General features: G+C 42.0%; 1 protein-coding gene across 3 annotated transcripts in view; it reads left to right on the top strand.

Annotated features, from left to right (window-relative positions):
• Positions 1 to 14345, top strand: part of UNC80 (unc-80 homolog, NALCN channel complex subunit) — a 130406-nt gene that overhangs the window by 87854 nt on the left and 28207 nt on the right. For all 3 annotated transcript variants that reach the window (XM_075027939.1, XM_075027937.1, XM_075027938.1), the window contains 9 exons: positions 2060 to 2240; positions 3195 to 3463; positions 6136 to 6270; positions 7042 to 7180; positions 8862 to 8958; positions 9642 to 9812; positions 10025 to 10117; positions 12322 to 12357; positions 12677 to 12895. In XM_075027939.1, coding sequence (XP_074884040.1) covers positions 2060 to 2240; positions 3195 to 3463; positions 6136 to 6270; positions 7042 to 7180; positions 8862 to 8958; positions 9642 to 9812; positions 10025 to 10117; positions 12322 to 12357; positions 12677 to 12895 — 1340 coding nt within the window. The remainder of the gene's footprint in view (positions 1 to 2059; positions 2241 to 3194; positions 3464 to 6135; positions 6271 to 7041; positions 7181 to 8861; positions 8959 to 9641; positions 9813 to 10024; positions 10118 to 12321; positions 12358 to 12676; positions 12896 to 14345) is intronic.

The following is a 14345-nucleotide window of genomic DNA, read 5'->3' as shown; positions in this document are numbered from 1 at the left end:
GTTTCAAAAGTTGCTTATTCCTTTCATTAACGTGACCTGTGGCTGTGGAGGAGGAATTAAATGTTCTGCCTTCCTCTCTGTCCTCTCACTGTAGAGAATGTTACCTGCCTCTCTTCCTTGTCCTGCTCTCAGATGCTAGTCTTTTACCATAGCTACTCCCAGAGGCACAGCAGTAGCAATTGTTTTGTCAGGGGAGTATCTGCCTCAGAAAAGCACTATCCTCCCTATCTTCCAGCCTCATGACCTGATAATCTGTCCAATCCTGCTAATGTTCTGCAGCTCCCAAGAGCTGTCCCTTAGGAACTAAACCCTAACTAAAGTGGCAGGTCAGTGCCTTTTATATGCTGCAAACCCTTACAAGTATTTCTTTAGACAGTAAGACTATGGTATTGAGCTCACTCTACCTGTAGAAGCCACATTCTCTGTTTTCCACAAAAGCAATGTTGTCCCACGGACTTGAGTGTTCAGGGAAAAGTTGCTCTAGCTGTATCTGCAGAGGATGATAATAAGCAGGAAGTAAAAGGGGTGGGGAAGGTGGTTAAACAGTATGAGTTTGGTATTAACTGTTGTATTATTCTAGCCAAAACCCAGCTACTGTAGTTTTGTCCCTAGCAATGTGAGTGTAGGGGCAGGAAAAGATCACCAGGAATGGTTATAAAAAGCAGCTATAAAGCTGCTTAAGCGGTACTAGCAGCTAAAATAATGAAGAATATAGTTAATGCTGTCTCATATGTTTACAGTATAGAATAGGGAGAAGTATCATATGCTGCATCTGTCAGTAGAAAGTCTATAAAAATCTGAAATTACTTGGGATCATTTTGGTTGCTTCTCTGACAGAAATTATTCTCACTCTGGTTCTAGGAGATTTTTCCCACATATCAAATAAATGAGTCTGATATACCCTACATGACCCAAGAAGATTAAAATGGCCTGTCTGGTTTTGTCAGGGCATTATTTTGCATTCCACATTTTTTTATCTAGAGTAGTTAGAGGCTAAAATAATTCTAAGGCAAAATGTACATCAAGCATCTACCAGCCTCCCTGTAGTCATGCAAGAAGTTGCTGGGCAACACCCAGCTTCAGCAAAGAAAACAGCACTGCAGAGTCTACGCACAGAGCAGCAATCCATGGAAAAGTACTTTCTTTACTGTTGCTTGATTGGGCACCCAATTCTAAGCTGAGTGCACTTCAGAGCAAGGTCACAGCAACTGCAGGATGTGGGAAGCTGAGCTTTGTCACGTGTTAAGCCACATGCTTCAAGTTTTGGCTTCATCCCAGTAGCTAAGAGCTATCCCAAAACTGCTTCCAAAGACAGTTGCTTCTGCTACTGAGCATCATTCCACCTTATGGGTACTTTTAGCATCAAAATAAAATAGCTAGCCTGACTAGTCCTACCAGTCAGAAGTTCAAAGGAGGCTGGTAGAATGGAACTCAGTTTCCCAGTTGCCGTAAACCAGAAGCAATAATCTGAAGTCAGCAGAACTTTGCTCATTTGTAGTAACTCAGAATCTGGTCTGCTTTGTTTTATTGACTACTTTTCTTTTGCAAGTATACATACACTTTCTATGGCCAGACATGAACCAACCTCAATCCAGAAGGTAGATAACAATTCCAGCTTCATGTTGACTATAGGCTAAGATGTTGCAGAGATCAACTGCAACTGTATGGCTTTCAGTTTGGAATTGGGTTGCCTCTGACCACCTTCAGACTCACGCTGGCAAAGCTTACATTAATCTACAAAATACCACATGGCACAATTGCGAAGTGTTTGACACCCACTCAGGGTCCTCCACAAGACTGAGATAGAAAGTGTTGTTAAAACCTCTTTTACAAACACGATCCATCTTTGAGGATCTGGACTGAAGAACAGTGGTCACACAAATTCTAGCAAAAGGGTGCAACACTAGCCCTGTGAATTTCAACAGGATCCTCTGGGCCATGAGTGCAGCATCCCTCCCATCAGAGAAAGCCATAGAAGCTATCCTAGAAAAGTGCATATACATTGTAAAGAACTTTTTGATCAGACTGATTCTGATCCTTGTATCTTTTTTTCTCATAGGTATTCACCCGCAAGCTAGAAGAGGTGGGGCGGGTGTTGTTTCTTATATCACTGACACAGAAAATCCCTACTGCGCACAAGCAGTCCCATGTATCTATGCTCCAGGAGGACCTCCTCCGTTTGCCTTCATTTCCCCGAAGTGCCATTGATGCTGAGTTCTCACTCTTCAATGATCCCCAAGGTATGGTCTTTTAACAGCTTTCTCTGGTGGTTGTACAGGGCCCAGAAGGTTTCTGTGAGGCACTTCATTTGCCTTAGAAACACATAGGCTTCATTTGCCTTAGAAACACACCGGCTTGTAGCATTACTGAAAGCTGATAAATCTCTTCCTAGGGAAAATGATACATAGCTGTTGGTTTGTAAGCACAACAGCAGAAAGGGCTTTGCTGTTAGAGGTCTCCAGACAAAGCTACTTTCTTTGGACCCAAATAAGTTATAATTATGTATTAAAATTATGCATGAGACTAGAGCTGGAATACTGTGTCTAGTAGCATAACTGCACCTAAAAAGGATTGCTCAGAGTCCTTTGCCATCCACTTTGAGGAAGCAATGGACTTCCAATGAAGATTGGGCAAATTCTGCATCAAGGATATAGAAACAGCCCTCTTCTTAGAAACTTCGCTCTGAAAGTCACGTAGGGTTTCCAGCCTGACTTGGGGATTAAACAGGCCACTGTTGCAGGATGGTAAGCATTGGCAAGTTCTGTAACAGGCCCTAAAGGCACTCGCTTTCAGGAGTATTATTGTAACTCTGTGTCAGTGTCCTGTAAAGTGCGGGACACCTGAAGGATAAAAACTTAGCATAAGTCCAAACAGCCATTCAGGTTGTGTGAGGCAGATGATGCCTGTACAAGCTTTCACTTTTTAAGATGAGAATTTCCAGCCAGTGGGGAGCAGATTTAATGAACTATATGATATTCATCATTCTTCATCTTCATGTGTGTTGCTTTCAAACAAGGTTTGCTCAAGCCCTGTGGGCACTTCAGAAGTATAGGATGGGTGAAATAATTTTAAAAAGGCAGAATGGTGATCAGTGTTGTGGGATGGTTCTCTGGAGAGGCCTTTGGCCTCTGGGAATGTTGTGAGGCTGGCTGTGGTGGACAGAGTTGACTGCTGGTGCCTCTTCTCCCCCACAGCTGGGAAAGAGCTCTTTGGTCTGGACACTCTTCAGAAAAGCTTGTGGATTAAGCTGCTGGAGGAGATGTTCCTTGGCATGCCCAGTGAGTTCCCCTGGGGGGATGAGATCATGCTGTTTTTGAACGTCTTCAACGGTGCCCTTATCCTGCACCCTGAGGACAGTGCCTTGTTGAGGCAGTACGCTGCCACAGTCATCAACACAGCTGTGCACTTTAACCACCTCTTCTCCCTCAGTGGGTACCAGTGGGTCCTCCCCAGCATGTTGCAGGTGAGTCATTTCCATGAACTATATGAGGGAAGACTTCTGAGTGAGCACTTTGTTATAGAACTGACTGTTAATGGAGAAACTTTAAACTGCTAAGTCCTGGTGAGATCACAGATTTTGGGGGCCCCAAGAAGACAACAGATCACAGTGGGATGACCCAAATCAGCATTCCTGAGACCATATTCCCTTTTCTTCTAGAATAAATGACTACATTTTCTTTTCTTCTTTATGTTAAGTAAATGAACGTCTGTTTCTTTCACTATGTACTTCCACACAGAACTGTGAAATTTCTGGAAAATTTTGGGACCTTGAGGCTCCCTCAGTGTTTTTTCCTCCAGGGAAGGCTGAATAGTTGAAATATCTGGATTTACTACTTGCTGATTGAAACTAAATTATATTCACTTCTTTAAGTATGATGATTGTATTATCTGCAATTTAAATAGCAACAGAAAATAACACTATTTATGAAAACACTCTTTATGAAAAACTGTATGTTGTCTTTTCATGTGAGTGGTGATAAATATTGGACATTGTAGAGGTGGATTTCTCTTCACTTTGAGGTGTACAAGTGTGCCTTTTTTCCTGTTGACATTTGAGAAAAATCAGCTACTGAAAATAAAAAAAACCCACAATATAGTTCTTTTACAGAAAGATTATTTCTGAAGGGCTCAAAGACAGTATCTAGAGATTTAGTATTATAATGCAAATACAGGAAAAAAGTGTTGTTTCTGTAAAAGAAGCAATGACCATGACATCCCTGTGTATGTTCATTTTAATATAGTTAACAGAGCACAATAATTAGGACCAGTGATGAATTTAGCTGTCTAAACAAACTCTTTAGAAACTCTAATATGCCTTACATGGTTAGGTAAGTGTGTATTGAATGCAGGTCTGCAGTGTATGGCTTTATAATAACTTCATTTGCAATACTTGGCAGTAACCATTCAACCCTGTGAAGGACTCTCCCTTCATTTTCACTTTTCATATTGAGAGAAATTAGTTTTGTAATTCTTTCCTATGCCCCCTCCCTTACCAATTATTGTCAACCACTGAATTAATAAAATACCACTCTTGGGAAGCAAAAAAGCAATTCCAAAAGAAAGCTCAAGTGTTGCTGAGCTTGTTTGTTTTTGCAGACCTTCACATCTCTCTGTTCCAGGCATCCAAGATCAGCTGGGTTTTTTTGTGGTCATCACAAACAAATTCTTCTACCACTTCTGTGCTTCAGTCAGCCATTAATAGCTTAATTCCTGATGCATACATGCACATACCCCCACAGGGTCTTTTTTTTTGCAGGTTTTTCCGCTTTGCTTGGTAAATGCATACACAGTTAATTATTTCCCTTTTCTCAAGTAAATGAGTTATTGCAAGTGTAACAGGCCATGGTGGTTGGCTGTCCTCGTAAGCATGCTAGAGGCTTCTGGTTGTATTAAATGTATACTAATTTCTTTAGCCTGCTAGGCTACTGAGAAGTGAATACATCTCTGCAGAAGTCTCGCACACTAATAATTTTTTAGAAACCTGCAAGAGCCCTGTGCTGTAATATGAATTTTGCACTAACATAAAATCTCAGCATTACCTGTTGCCAGCAAATAGCAAAAAAATCCTGCCTACCCCCACCCCAAACCTCCCACAGACTCCTACCAGCAAAGAAGTGCAGACAGGCAATTGAAACGGACAGAAGAAGGAAGCACAGTGAAGTTGTTTCTAGCAATTTTTACTGTTTACATAACTGAGAAACATCTTTGGCAACACATTGGCTGTATGGTTCACTGGCCAGCCCTGAAGGAAATGCCACTCTAAAAACCTTAAAATATATTAAAAGTGGGTGAAACTGTCCATGTGTTGGAGGACAGGCTAGGAGTTCAAATTATCTTGACAAACTGGAGATGCAGTCTGAAAAAAGGAAAAACAAATGGATTATGTTGATCAGGTTAGATAAGCATAGGTCCTTACTCATGAATAATCAGCCACATAAATATGGAAGGGAAAGTAGCTGATTCAGTAGCATTTCTGCAGGACAGAATATTGGAGTTGTTACAGATCTGAAGCTAAACATGAATCAACAGTGCTCTTCTGCTGAAGGATAAAAAAGAAAATATCTCAAATGCTATTTTGAGGTGATTACACAGATTTGTATCTTGTGAAAGAAACATGGAATAACTCTACTGCTCCAATAAGTGGCACTCTGACTTGAAGTGCTGGCTCTGTCCAGCTGTGGGCACTCCACAAAAAGCATCAGTTAACTGAAGAGACTGCAGACTGGAACAGGGATGTATGTCTAGAAAACATGTCATGTGAGAAAGGACTGAAAGAGCTGGGATTTGATTAACTGAAAAAGGTGAAGATTGAGGAAGAAAGCACTAACTAACTTCAAAAAAGTAAAGTGCTTCTAGGAAGGAGAGGGAAGGAATCTACCTCTGATACATAGGACAAAAAAATAATGGACTAAAGCTGTGACAAAAAAGGTTCAAGCACGACAAACAAACCTTTTTTCTAAGGATGGTTTGTCCCCGAAATACATTGCCAGGGAGGGCGGTCAAGTCTCCATCTTTAAAAACGTGTTAGGCAAACATACCAGGAATGACAAGGCTGTAGTTGATTCAGTCTGGGGTCAGGAGATGAAGAGCCCTTCCACTGGAGTAGTACTTCCATGTCCTTTTTCATTTGCTCAGGTATATGCTGACTATGAAAGCAACCCACAGTTACGCCAAGCAATTGAGTTTGCGTGCCGCCAGTTCTACATTCTGCATCGCAAGCCCTTTATTCTGCAGCTGTTTGCAAGTGTGGCCCCTCTCCTGGAGTTCCCTGTGAGTAAAAGCGGTTCACTAGTCTCAGCATGGGCAAGCCTGTGTACACAGCTACCCCCCCTCCATTAGAGATCACAAAGAAAAAACAGCTGGAGCAGCAGCAGCACAGTTCTTGCTGAACATGTGCTTACTGCACTTGGTGTTGCACAGAAGCATTTCTTGAACTTATTTCTGCATGCTTCTGTTCATCAGCTGATTGAGCAGGATGCTGAGATAACGGGCCACGGGTATCCACGCTAGTAAATGTGGTCTCACTTTAAATTTCTGTATAGAAATAGGTTATAAAAGGACAACTCTTTAAATGCAAGTCCTGTCCTAGAATCCAGCAATAGGAACTAAAAGCTTAATGCCAAGTTTTAGTACATGTGAACTATAAGACTGGATTATCCATGTTTTGAAATACTCACTAATTACTTTTTAACATTTTAGTGAGTTAAAGCAAGTTAATGGAATTTTGATTTGAAGTGGGACTGCCAAATCTAACTGCATATACACTGTAAGCACACACATCTTTCTCCTTCACAGGGCAGCAAAGATCTGCTCTTTCTGGGAAGTAAAGCTGTGTGCAGTTTTCAGATCATGCTTCCACTGTAGCATCAATCTGTTGAGCCAGGCAAGGCTTATTGTTCGATAGCAGTAAGTTCTTGAACTACATGTGGGCCCTTTGTCAAAAAAAACCCCAACAAACATTGCCCACACCTCCAGATAAAGATTCTTGGGCTGAACACAGGCCCTCAGAAAATCAACCGCGAATGTCTGTTGTTGAAACAGGATACTACAAACAATGGAACCAGTAAAGGAGTATCAGCTCAGTGCCTGTTTGACCTGCTGCAGTCTTTAGAGGGAGATACTCCAGACATTTTGGACATCTTAGAGCTGGTGAAAGCAGAAAAGCCTCTCAAGTCATTAGGTAACAGAAAAGCACCCTTTAGTCAGCAATTCTGGTTTGTTTTTTATTGATTCAACATGTATTTGATGCAGCATGATTTGTTCAGGACCCTTTTCTTCTTCCCGAATGCAGTCATATCTGTTTCTTCTGCCTCATGAGGCTTTTAAGGTTGGCTTTATCACCACCATCCTTTTAATATTTTCTGCAGGAGGGGAATTATTAATTTATTTTTTTCCAATGCTACTTTTTCTGCACTGAGCCTGCTAGTCTGAGACGAGCCCCTGGCATTTTGGATTTTATCATGTGTGGGTGGAGAATAAAGATGCCTAATATCATGCTGACAAGATCAGTGTCATCCTCTCCTCTGCTCCGTGTGGGCAGGAGACAAAAGCATCCTCTTCCATGGGCAGACTATGACTAGTAAATGATGGATGCCATTCAGACATTCAACAGTGCTGAGTCCTGGGGGGGGGTGTGATTTATCACAAAGCAGAATATATATGGCTGTATGATATATCCAGGACACTGTGTCTCTTGATAGTTATCCATGCAATGCAGCATTTAAGAATTTGGCTGCTTTATGATTTGCAGGGAAGTAATTTTTGCTGATTTTTATAAGGATCTTCAACTTATTTTCCAGATTTGCACATCTTTAAATAATACTTATTTTGATGAACATGAAGCCTGTCTAGCCTTAGAGTTAAAGCTTTGTTATATACTGGGATTTTATGATGCTGCACAATTATATCACAAGTTATAATATAAAATGGTACAGAAACAGAAGGTACTTCTTCCTCTTTGTGGATTGTAGTAAACATTTATATAAAATTTGGGGCGGTTCTGTGGAGGGTTACTCAAAGGCATCTCTGAAAATTCGCCAAGTGTGTGTTGATGATGGGACTGTAGATGGTATGTTGTGTGCCTGGTATTTTCCATATGAAGATCAGAATTACCTAAAACATCTGACTTCCAAGTTCCATTATTCAAAGTGATTTACATGCTTTAGGACCTTAACTTTGACTTGGGCTCCTGTATACCAAAGTCACTTCTGAAAATGGTACTATAGTTGTATTACAAGTATTATTCTTTGGATACTTAAGTTTCTTGGTGCCTTGCACTAATGATCCCCAAAGTAATATTTGTAGTATGGGACTTAAATGCTTTTGAAAACTTTTTCTCAAATCACTAGCAAACCAGACTCACTTTTGTGCTGGCGCCCATGTGGCTACCAGTATAGAAGGGGCTTGATTTTTTAGAAGTAAAACTGTATTCTGCCATCAGTGGTGTATCAGCATCATTTTTAGTGCGGTGGAAACATCTAGGAAAAAGCAGAGGGAGCATAAAAATTGTGATTAAGTTGACATGTGTCCTTGTCATGTGTGAGATTTTGCTTGTGATGGGTGATGTTTGAAATGGGACTCCATTAGCAGCTATAGGCCTTATGCTCAGCAATGATTCGACCTATTGAGAACTGTTTCTCACCTACTGAGTTCTTGGACAGCAGGGTGCAAATGGGAGTGCAGCATATGTTTCCTTTATATAGACAGATTTTTGTCAAAAATCAAGAGCCTATTGGGGATTGTTAACATGAGAAGCAAGGAACTGAAGAGGGGGGAAAAAGGAAGCAATGTGCTAGCTCCTTTCACATTCAGTATTCAGTATGTTTGTGTGACAGTTTTCTCATATTGCTTTACTCCCTCAGACTTCTGCTACGGGAATGAAGACTTGACCTTTTCGATCAGTGAAGCCATCAAACTGTGTGTGACAGTGGTGGCCTATGCTCCTGAATCATTCAGAAGGTGCTAATCTGTTTTCTTGGTTTGTGCAGACTCAGAAAAGGCATAAAAGCTGCATATAGCATGCAAAAGCAAGGCTGACAAATGGAGGCAGGGGATATAGAAATGCATTGCAAGCACAGGGCTCCTCTGTGAGGCCAAACCTCTGCCTGTTGATACCTTTCCTAGGGCACCAGCTCCAAATCCTGCCAGCCACCAGCTGCAGCACTAAACTGGATGAGCAGCAACATGTAAGCTGTATTTCCAAGTGGGGATCGCACTGTGTCCTGCAGGTTTCTGCTGGCAAGAAGCAATAGAGAGGGAAAGGAGGCAGCTGGAAAGGGCAGAAAGACAGACAGAGTTGAGGTAAACTGATAAAGCAAAAAGTTTAGTTTCCAAGAGGGAACCAGGGAAGAAAGGAGTCTTTGGAAGGGAAAATTAATATCTGCAAATGGATGACATATTCAGAAGATACCCAGAAGTTCAGGTTGGGTTTATTATTATTGTTTTATGCATTAGCTAATTTCCCCCTGAAGTCTCTGATCCAAGAGTTGCTTTGACCCAGGACTGCTTATCTAGTGAGAAGTAATGAAATCACAAGGCTAGTGGGAGATCCAGGGGTCTTCAGATAGAAACTTAAGCCTCTGCCTGCTGTGAGTTTCAGGATTGACAAAATAAAACAGACCAAGTATTGGTTATTTTTCCAGCCTCCAGATGCTGATGGTCTTGGAAGCGCTGGTTCCCTGTTACCTGCAGAAACTGAAACGACAAACCTCTCAAGTGGAGACTGTGACAGCAGCTCGTGAGGAGATTGCTGCTATGGCTGCCCTTGCCACCTCTTTGCAGGCCCTCTTGTACAGTGTAGAAGTTCTCACCAGGTAACCCACATGGTTCAAAGGTCTGAGCCTGCATTTGGTTATCAGCGTGGGGAGAGGGAATGCACAGGAGGTCACGATACGCAGCTTAGCTTGAGTAATGGTTGAGTTTTAGACATGGTAAATTAGTGCCGAATTTCACCAGCTCAGAAGCAGAATTTCAGTGCACTTGTTAGATTTAGTCTTTAGTGTGCTCTTCACCTTCCCTTTGCCAGGCCTATGACAGCCCCACAGATGAGTCGATGTGACCAAGGCCATAAAGGGACCACAACAGCAAACCACACCATGTCAGCAGGTGTGAACACCAGGTAAGTCAGTGGTCGTTTCTTTCTTTCTCATTTTTCTAAACAGCTTTTTTTTGTTTTTGAGTAAGGTAACATCTCATTGCTCAGAGTGCTTGGACCACTTCCTCAGCTGTCTGAGGAATTGCTCTAGGTACTGTGAGAGAAAACAGTCAGATAAAAAGAGCACATAGCCCAGGACTGCATTTCTGACAGTAACCAAAATCCCCAAGACTAGAATTTCTAGTTTAAAACCATGTGACTAAATAGAAGACCAGGATATCAAAATGGACGACACCCATCCTAAATGTCTTTTTCTTCGTTTCCCTTTTCGCTCTCTACAAGTATACTGACAAAGCAACTATGTCCCTCAGTTCTCTGCTTTGCTTCTGAGTCCACTGTCAAAACGACCACTGGGCAGAACACGCTTGGATAGCAGAAGGGTCGGATCCTTCTGGCCTTATTCTGAGAGACTGAACAGCAGTAAAAGCTCAAAATGCATGTTGGTTGAGACTCAGAGAGACTGGCACCTCCTCTAATTTTCTTTTCTTTCCTTTCCCATTTCCTTTTACTTTTACTCTTCCTATGGTCTCTTTCTATCATGTTTACCTCCACATTGGTCTGGGGTTTTTTTGCAGTTACAGATAGCAGAGGAGTGGGTGGAGGAGAATTTGAGCGAAAGGGAAGAATGACTGGGAATATTTTTGTTGTTCTTAAAAAAAAAAAAAACAAACACAAAAATAACTTCACACGGAAGAAGGAAATAAGGAAGGAAATGGCACCAGCAGACTGTAATACTGCTCCTTGGCCATATTGGCCATTCCAATAAGGTTGCTGCAAATTAGACAAGGCCACTGGACAATTTACTCAGTCACAGAGCAAGGTTTTAAGAAATCTTGTTACAAAATCCACCCGCAAGCATTTGGGAATATGAAGGTTTTCTTTGCAGTACTGATTACTCTTCTGGGCAGCCCTGCCTTCTCCTGGCCAGGTTATGCCTTACTATGCTTAAAATCTGAATGTTTGTGCTGACCTGGAAGGGAATTCTTCCCTAGCAAAAGCTGAAGTAGCTGTTCTTCCAGAGCAGAGTATTTCCTCTGGATTTCTCTTTTGTCTGTAACAGCTGATAGGAAGTCTGTGCCCGGCCAATAGTCTAGTATAATACCATGGGCTGTATAGGACTTTAAATCAGGAACACCCTTCTGGCAAGATACGCTTTCCAAGTTATTCCCTGTCTTTTTTTGTATTCAAGTGAGATAGAAATCACTCTCTACATGGATGATCAAAGGGCTATTATGTCAATTTATAGATGTGTAGTGTACACATGTTGGTTGGTAACTCCTGAATCAGTCAGTTATTCTTTAAGACCAATTCAGGCATGGGTGAAACACAGCTTTGACTTTCAATGCCAGATCTGAGAAGCAGATAAACCCCTTCATGATCAAGTCTGAAGTGGATATTTGCCATTTACTTCCATTGCAAGATTGCCCAGTCTAAGGAAAATAAGGTGTAACGGAAAGTAGTGCTTTATTATTTGTCTGCTGATTTTGGAGAGCAGTTAATATGTATCTGCTGACAGGCAATGTAGAGACTCCTGATGCTGTGTGACTCAGACACCTTGGTTTATGTTTCCAGATCTTTCTGATTATCAAATGTTCAGTCTCTGATCCAAAATATTTTTGTACTGCTCCAGGTTTCCTGCCCTTGTTTCTTCTGTTGTCTTATCGTTGCAACAGACATCTGCTAGCAACAGCAGGAGTCTTGTGATGGTAGAATGATCACTGTTCCAGCCTTGGACCTGTTAGCCAAGTGGTGCAGGGTTTGTTAATGCTTTCTCAACAAGAAGTGACAAGAAAATGACAATAAAACAAAAAAAACCCACTGAGGTATTCTTTCCACTAGGTGAGCTCTGGCTTCATGAAACAGACCAAGCACTGGGGTGAAAATCAGTAAGAGAAATTGCTTGAAAGAGGGCTATGGTTTTTAAGCCTGAATTTTTCCTTTCATCACAAGGGCAGTAACTGTAGGAATCTGCTGTTTGCTGCCAGTTGGGAGGTAAAGGCTATTCAATGTGGTCACTTAACTATGTGTAGCCACTGTTCCAGTCACACAAGACACCATACTGCCGATGGCGAGTATACTTCTGGGCTAAGTGTCACCTTCTTTCAGAAAGGCATAGTTTAGGCACTACTAAGTTGCTGTTTAAAACCACGCTGTTTCTCTTTTTCCAGGTACCCAGAACAGGGAGCCAAACTACACTTTATCAGGTACAGTGAAATCTTCGCCCAGTCTTTCCTGACATGTGATGAACTGTTCCCCAGCAGTTTCCAGCTTCACTGGGTCCCACCCACTGTTGCTGTGACTGGCAGCCTTTTTTCAGGGGAGGGTAGCAAAGGATAGTTTATATAGAAATTATTTACGTTTTTAACAAGACTTTGCAGATCATAATTTCCCCCCCCTTTTTTTTAATTGCAGATGCAACTACCTTTCTTTTCAATTGCAGCAGAAAGCATCCATTGCAAAAACAAGTTGAAGAGTTCCACTGCATATAACACTTCCTACTTTTTCTCATTTTATATCCTCCAGGGAGAACCTTCACTTACTGGAGGAGGGCCAGGGTCTTCCCCGAGAGGAGCTGGATGAACGAATTGCCAGAGAGGAGTTCAGGAGACCGCGGGAGTCATTGCTGAATATCTGCACAGAGTTTTACAAGCACTGTGGTCCGAGGCTGAAGATTTTGCAGAATCTGGCTGGTGAGCCCCGAGTGACTTCTCTGGAGCTGCTCGATGTGAAGTCCCACATGAGGTATTCCACAGGCATTCTGCTTTTACTAGTTCATTGCAGGGGGATTCCTTTATTTTAGCTCTTAATTTTTCATAATAGCAGACAATCACTTTTTGGTAGTGTAGTTGCATGTTGCTGTCTGAAACATGCAGAGCTTGTTTTGGATGTTCCTTAGATTGTACCTGATGCTGCTTGTGTATAAAGAAGGTTTCATATGCTCTCCTGTGGTGTCATTCAGATCCCCATCTCCAGTGGATGAAATAGGTCTGCAGAAGCCCATCTGATATATCAGAATAAGTTGCAGTGAGGAGCAGAGCAGATAAGGCTGCCTCTGCAGGACAAGAGGTGGGGAAGCTGCCTAGCTGGCTGAATATGACCTTTATCCTCTCCTGTGACACTGTGCATCAGAACCACCTGCTAATAAGCAAGAAAGGCAGATCAACCACTGCACTGTATTGCATAAATGCCTGAAATACAGGGGAGGATAGGGCAGAAGGCATTTACAGGACCACCACCTCAGCATGTGATGCAGCAGGTGCTCAAGTCTTTTATTAAGGTGCAGTACTGAGCCCAGCTTGCTGGCTGGATGCTTACAGCAAACCATTTCACGTGGTGCTGACCTAGAAGAAGTTGGGAGTAGGGCCTTCTAAGCACTTTGAACCTGATTCTCTTCTCTGTGTTTGCTGTTCATGGTAAACACAAAGTAGCATAAGTTGCTACTGAGAAGTTTGTCCAGATGTAAAAGACAACAAAAACTGGGACAAGAGGTAATGGACCTGATTCTGTTGTCAGTTTTTCATTCATTTTCAGGGGAAACCCCTTTCTTGCATAGTATTCCCTCAGGAAACACAAATTCATTAGAATTGTTTCATGGTAAGTTGTGTCTCAATGAAAACAGCACAGATACTCTCTGAGTGAGCCATAGTTAGCACTGTTCTGACTGACACTTGTCAGATGGAAAACTGGGATTAATATGAGGCAGTCCTATTGTGTCGCTTGGCAAGGGGGTCACAGGGAGACAGCTATCTGAATTCTTTTATGAGACAGAGAAATACTTCAAGATCATTCTTTGAATACAGAATAGCTAAATACCAAGAGGCATTTTTTTATGGCCTAAGCTAAACAGTGCTCAGTAGAGTATTAACGTAAATAGGAAAGATAGCAAAGATATCTTAAGCTGTTTGGGACTGGCCTCAAAAGTGAATCAGAACCACCTTAACAGTAATTTATGTTGCTCCCTGAACCCCAAGAGGCCATTCTGGCTGTGAATTATTCCCTTCTGAGAGCTATAGTTTTTTGCTCAGGAATACCCTGTAAAGGGAGATGAAGGGCGACAGATCCTAGCAATGCACTGAGCCAGCTCTGTTCCTGCCCCTGGACCAAGGAAAACCCTCTAAAAGCTCTTCTACCTTTTACATGCATGCACTGAAAAAAATGGCAAAGCCCCTTAGCTGGCAGATTCTGTCACTAT

This window comes from Buteo buteo, chromosome 5 (assembly GCF_964188355.1).
Source record: "Buteo buteo chromosome 5, bButBut1.hap1.1, whole genome shotgun sequence".
NCBI classification, from domain to species: domain Eukaryota; kingdom Metazoa; phylum Chordata; class Aves; order Accipitriformes; family Accipitridae; genus Buteo; species Buteo buteo.
The sequence above is the reverse complement of the archived record's forward strand: the minus strand, read 5'-3'. Positions and strand labels throughout refer to the sequence as shown.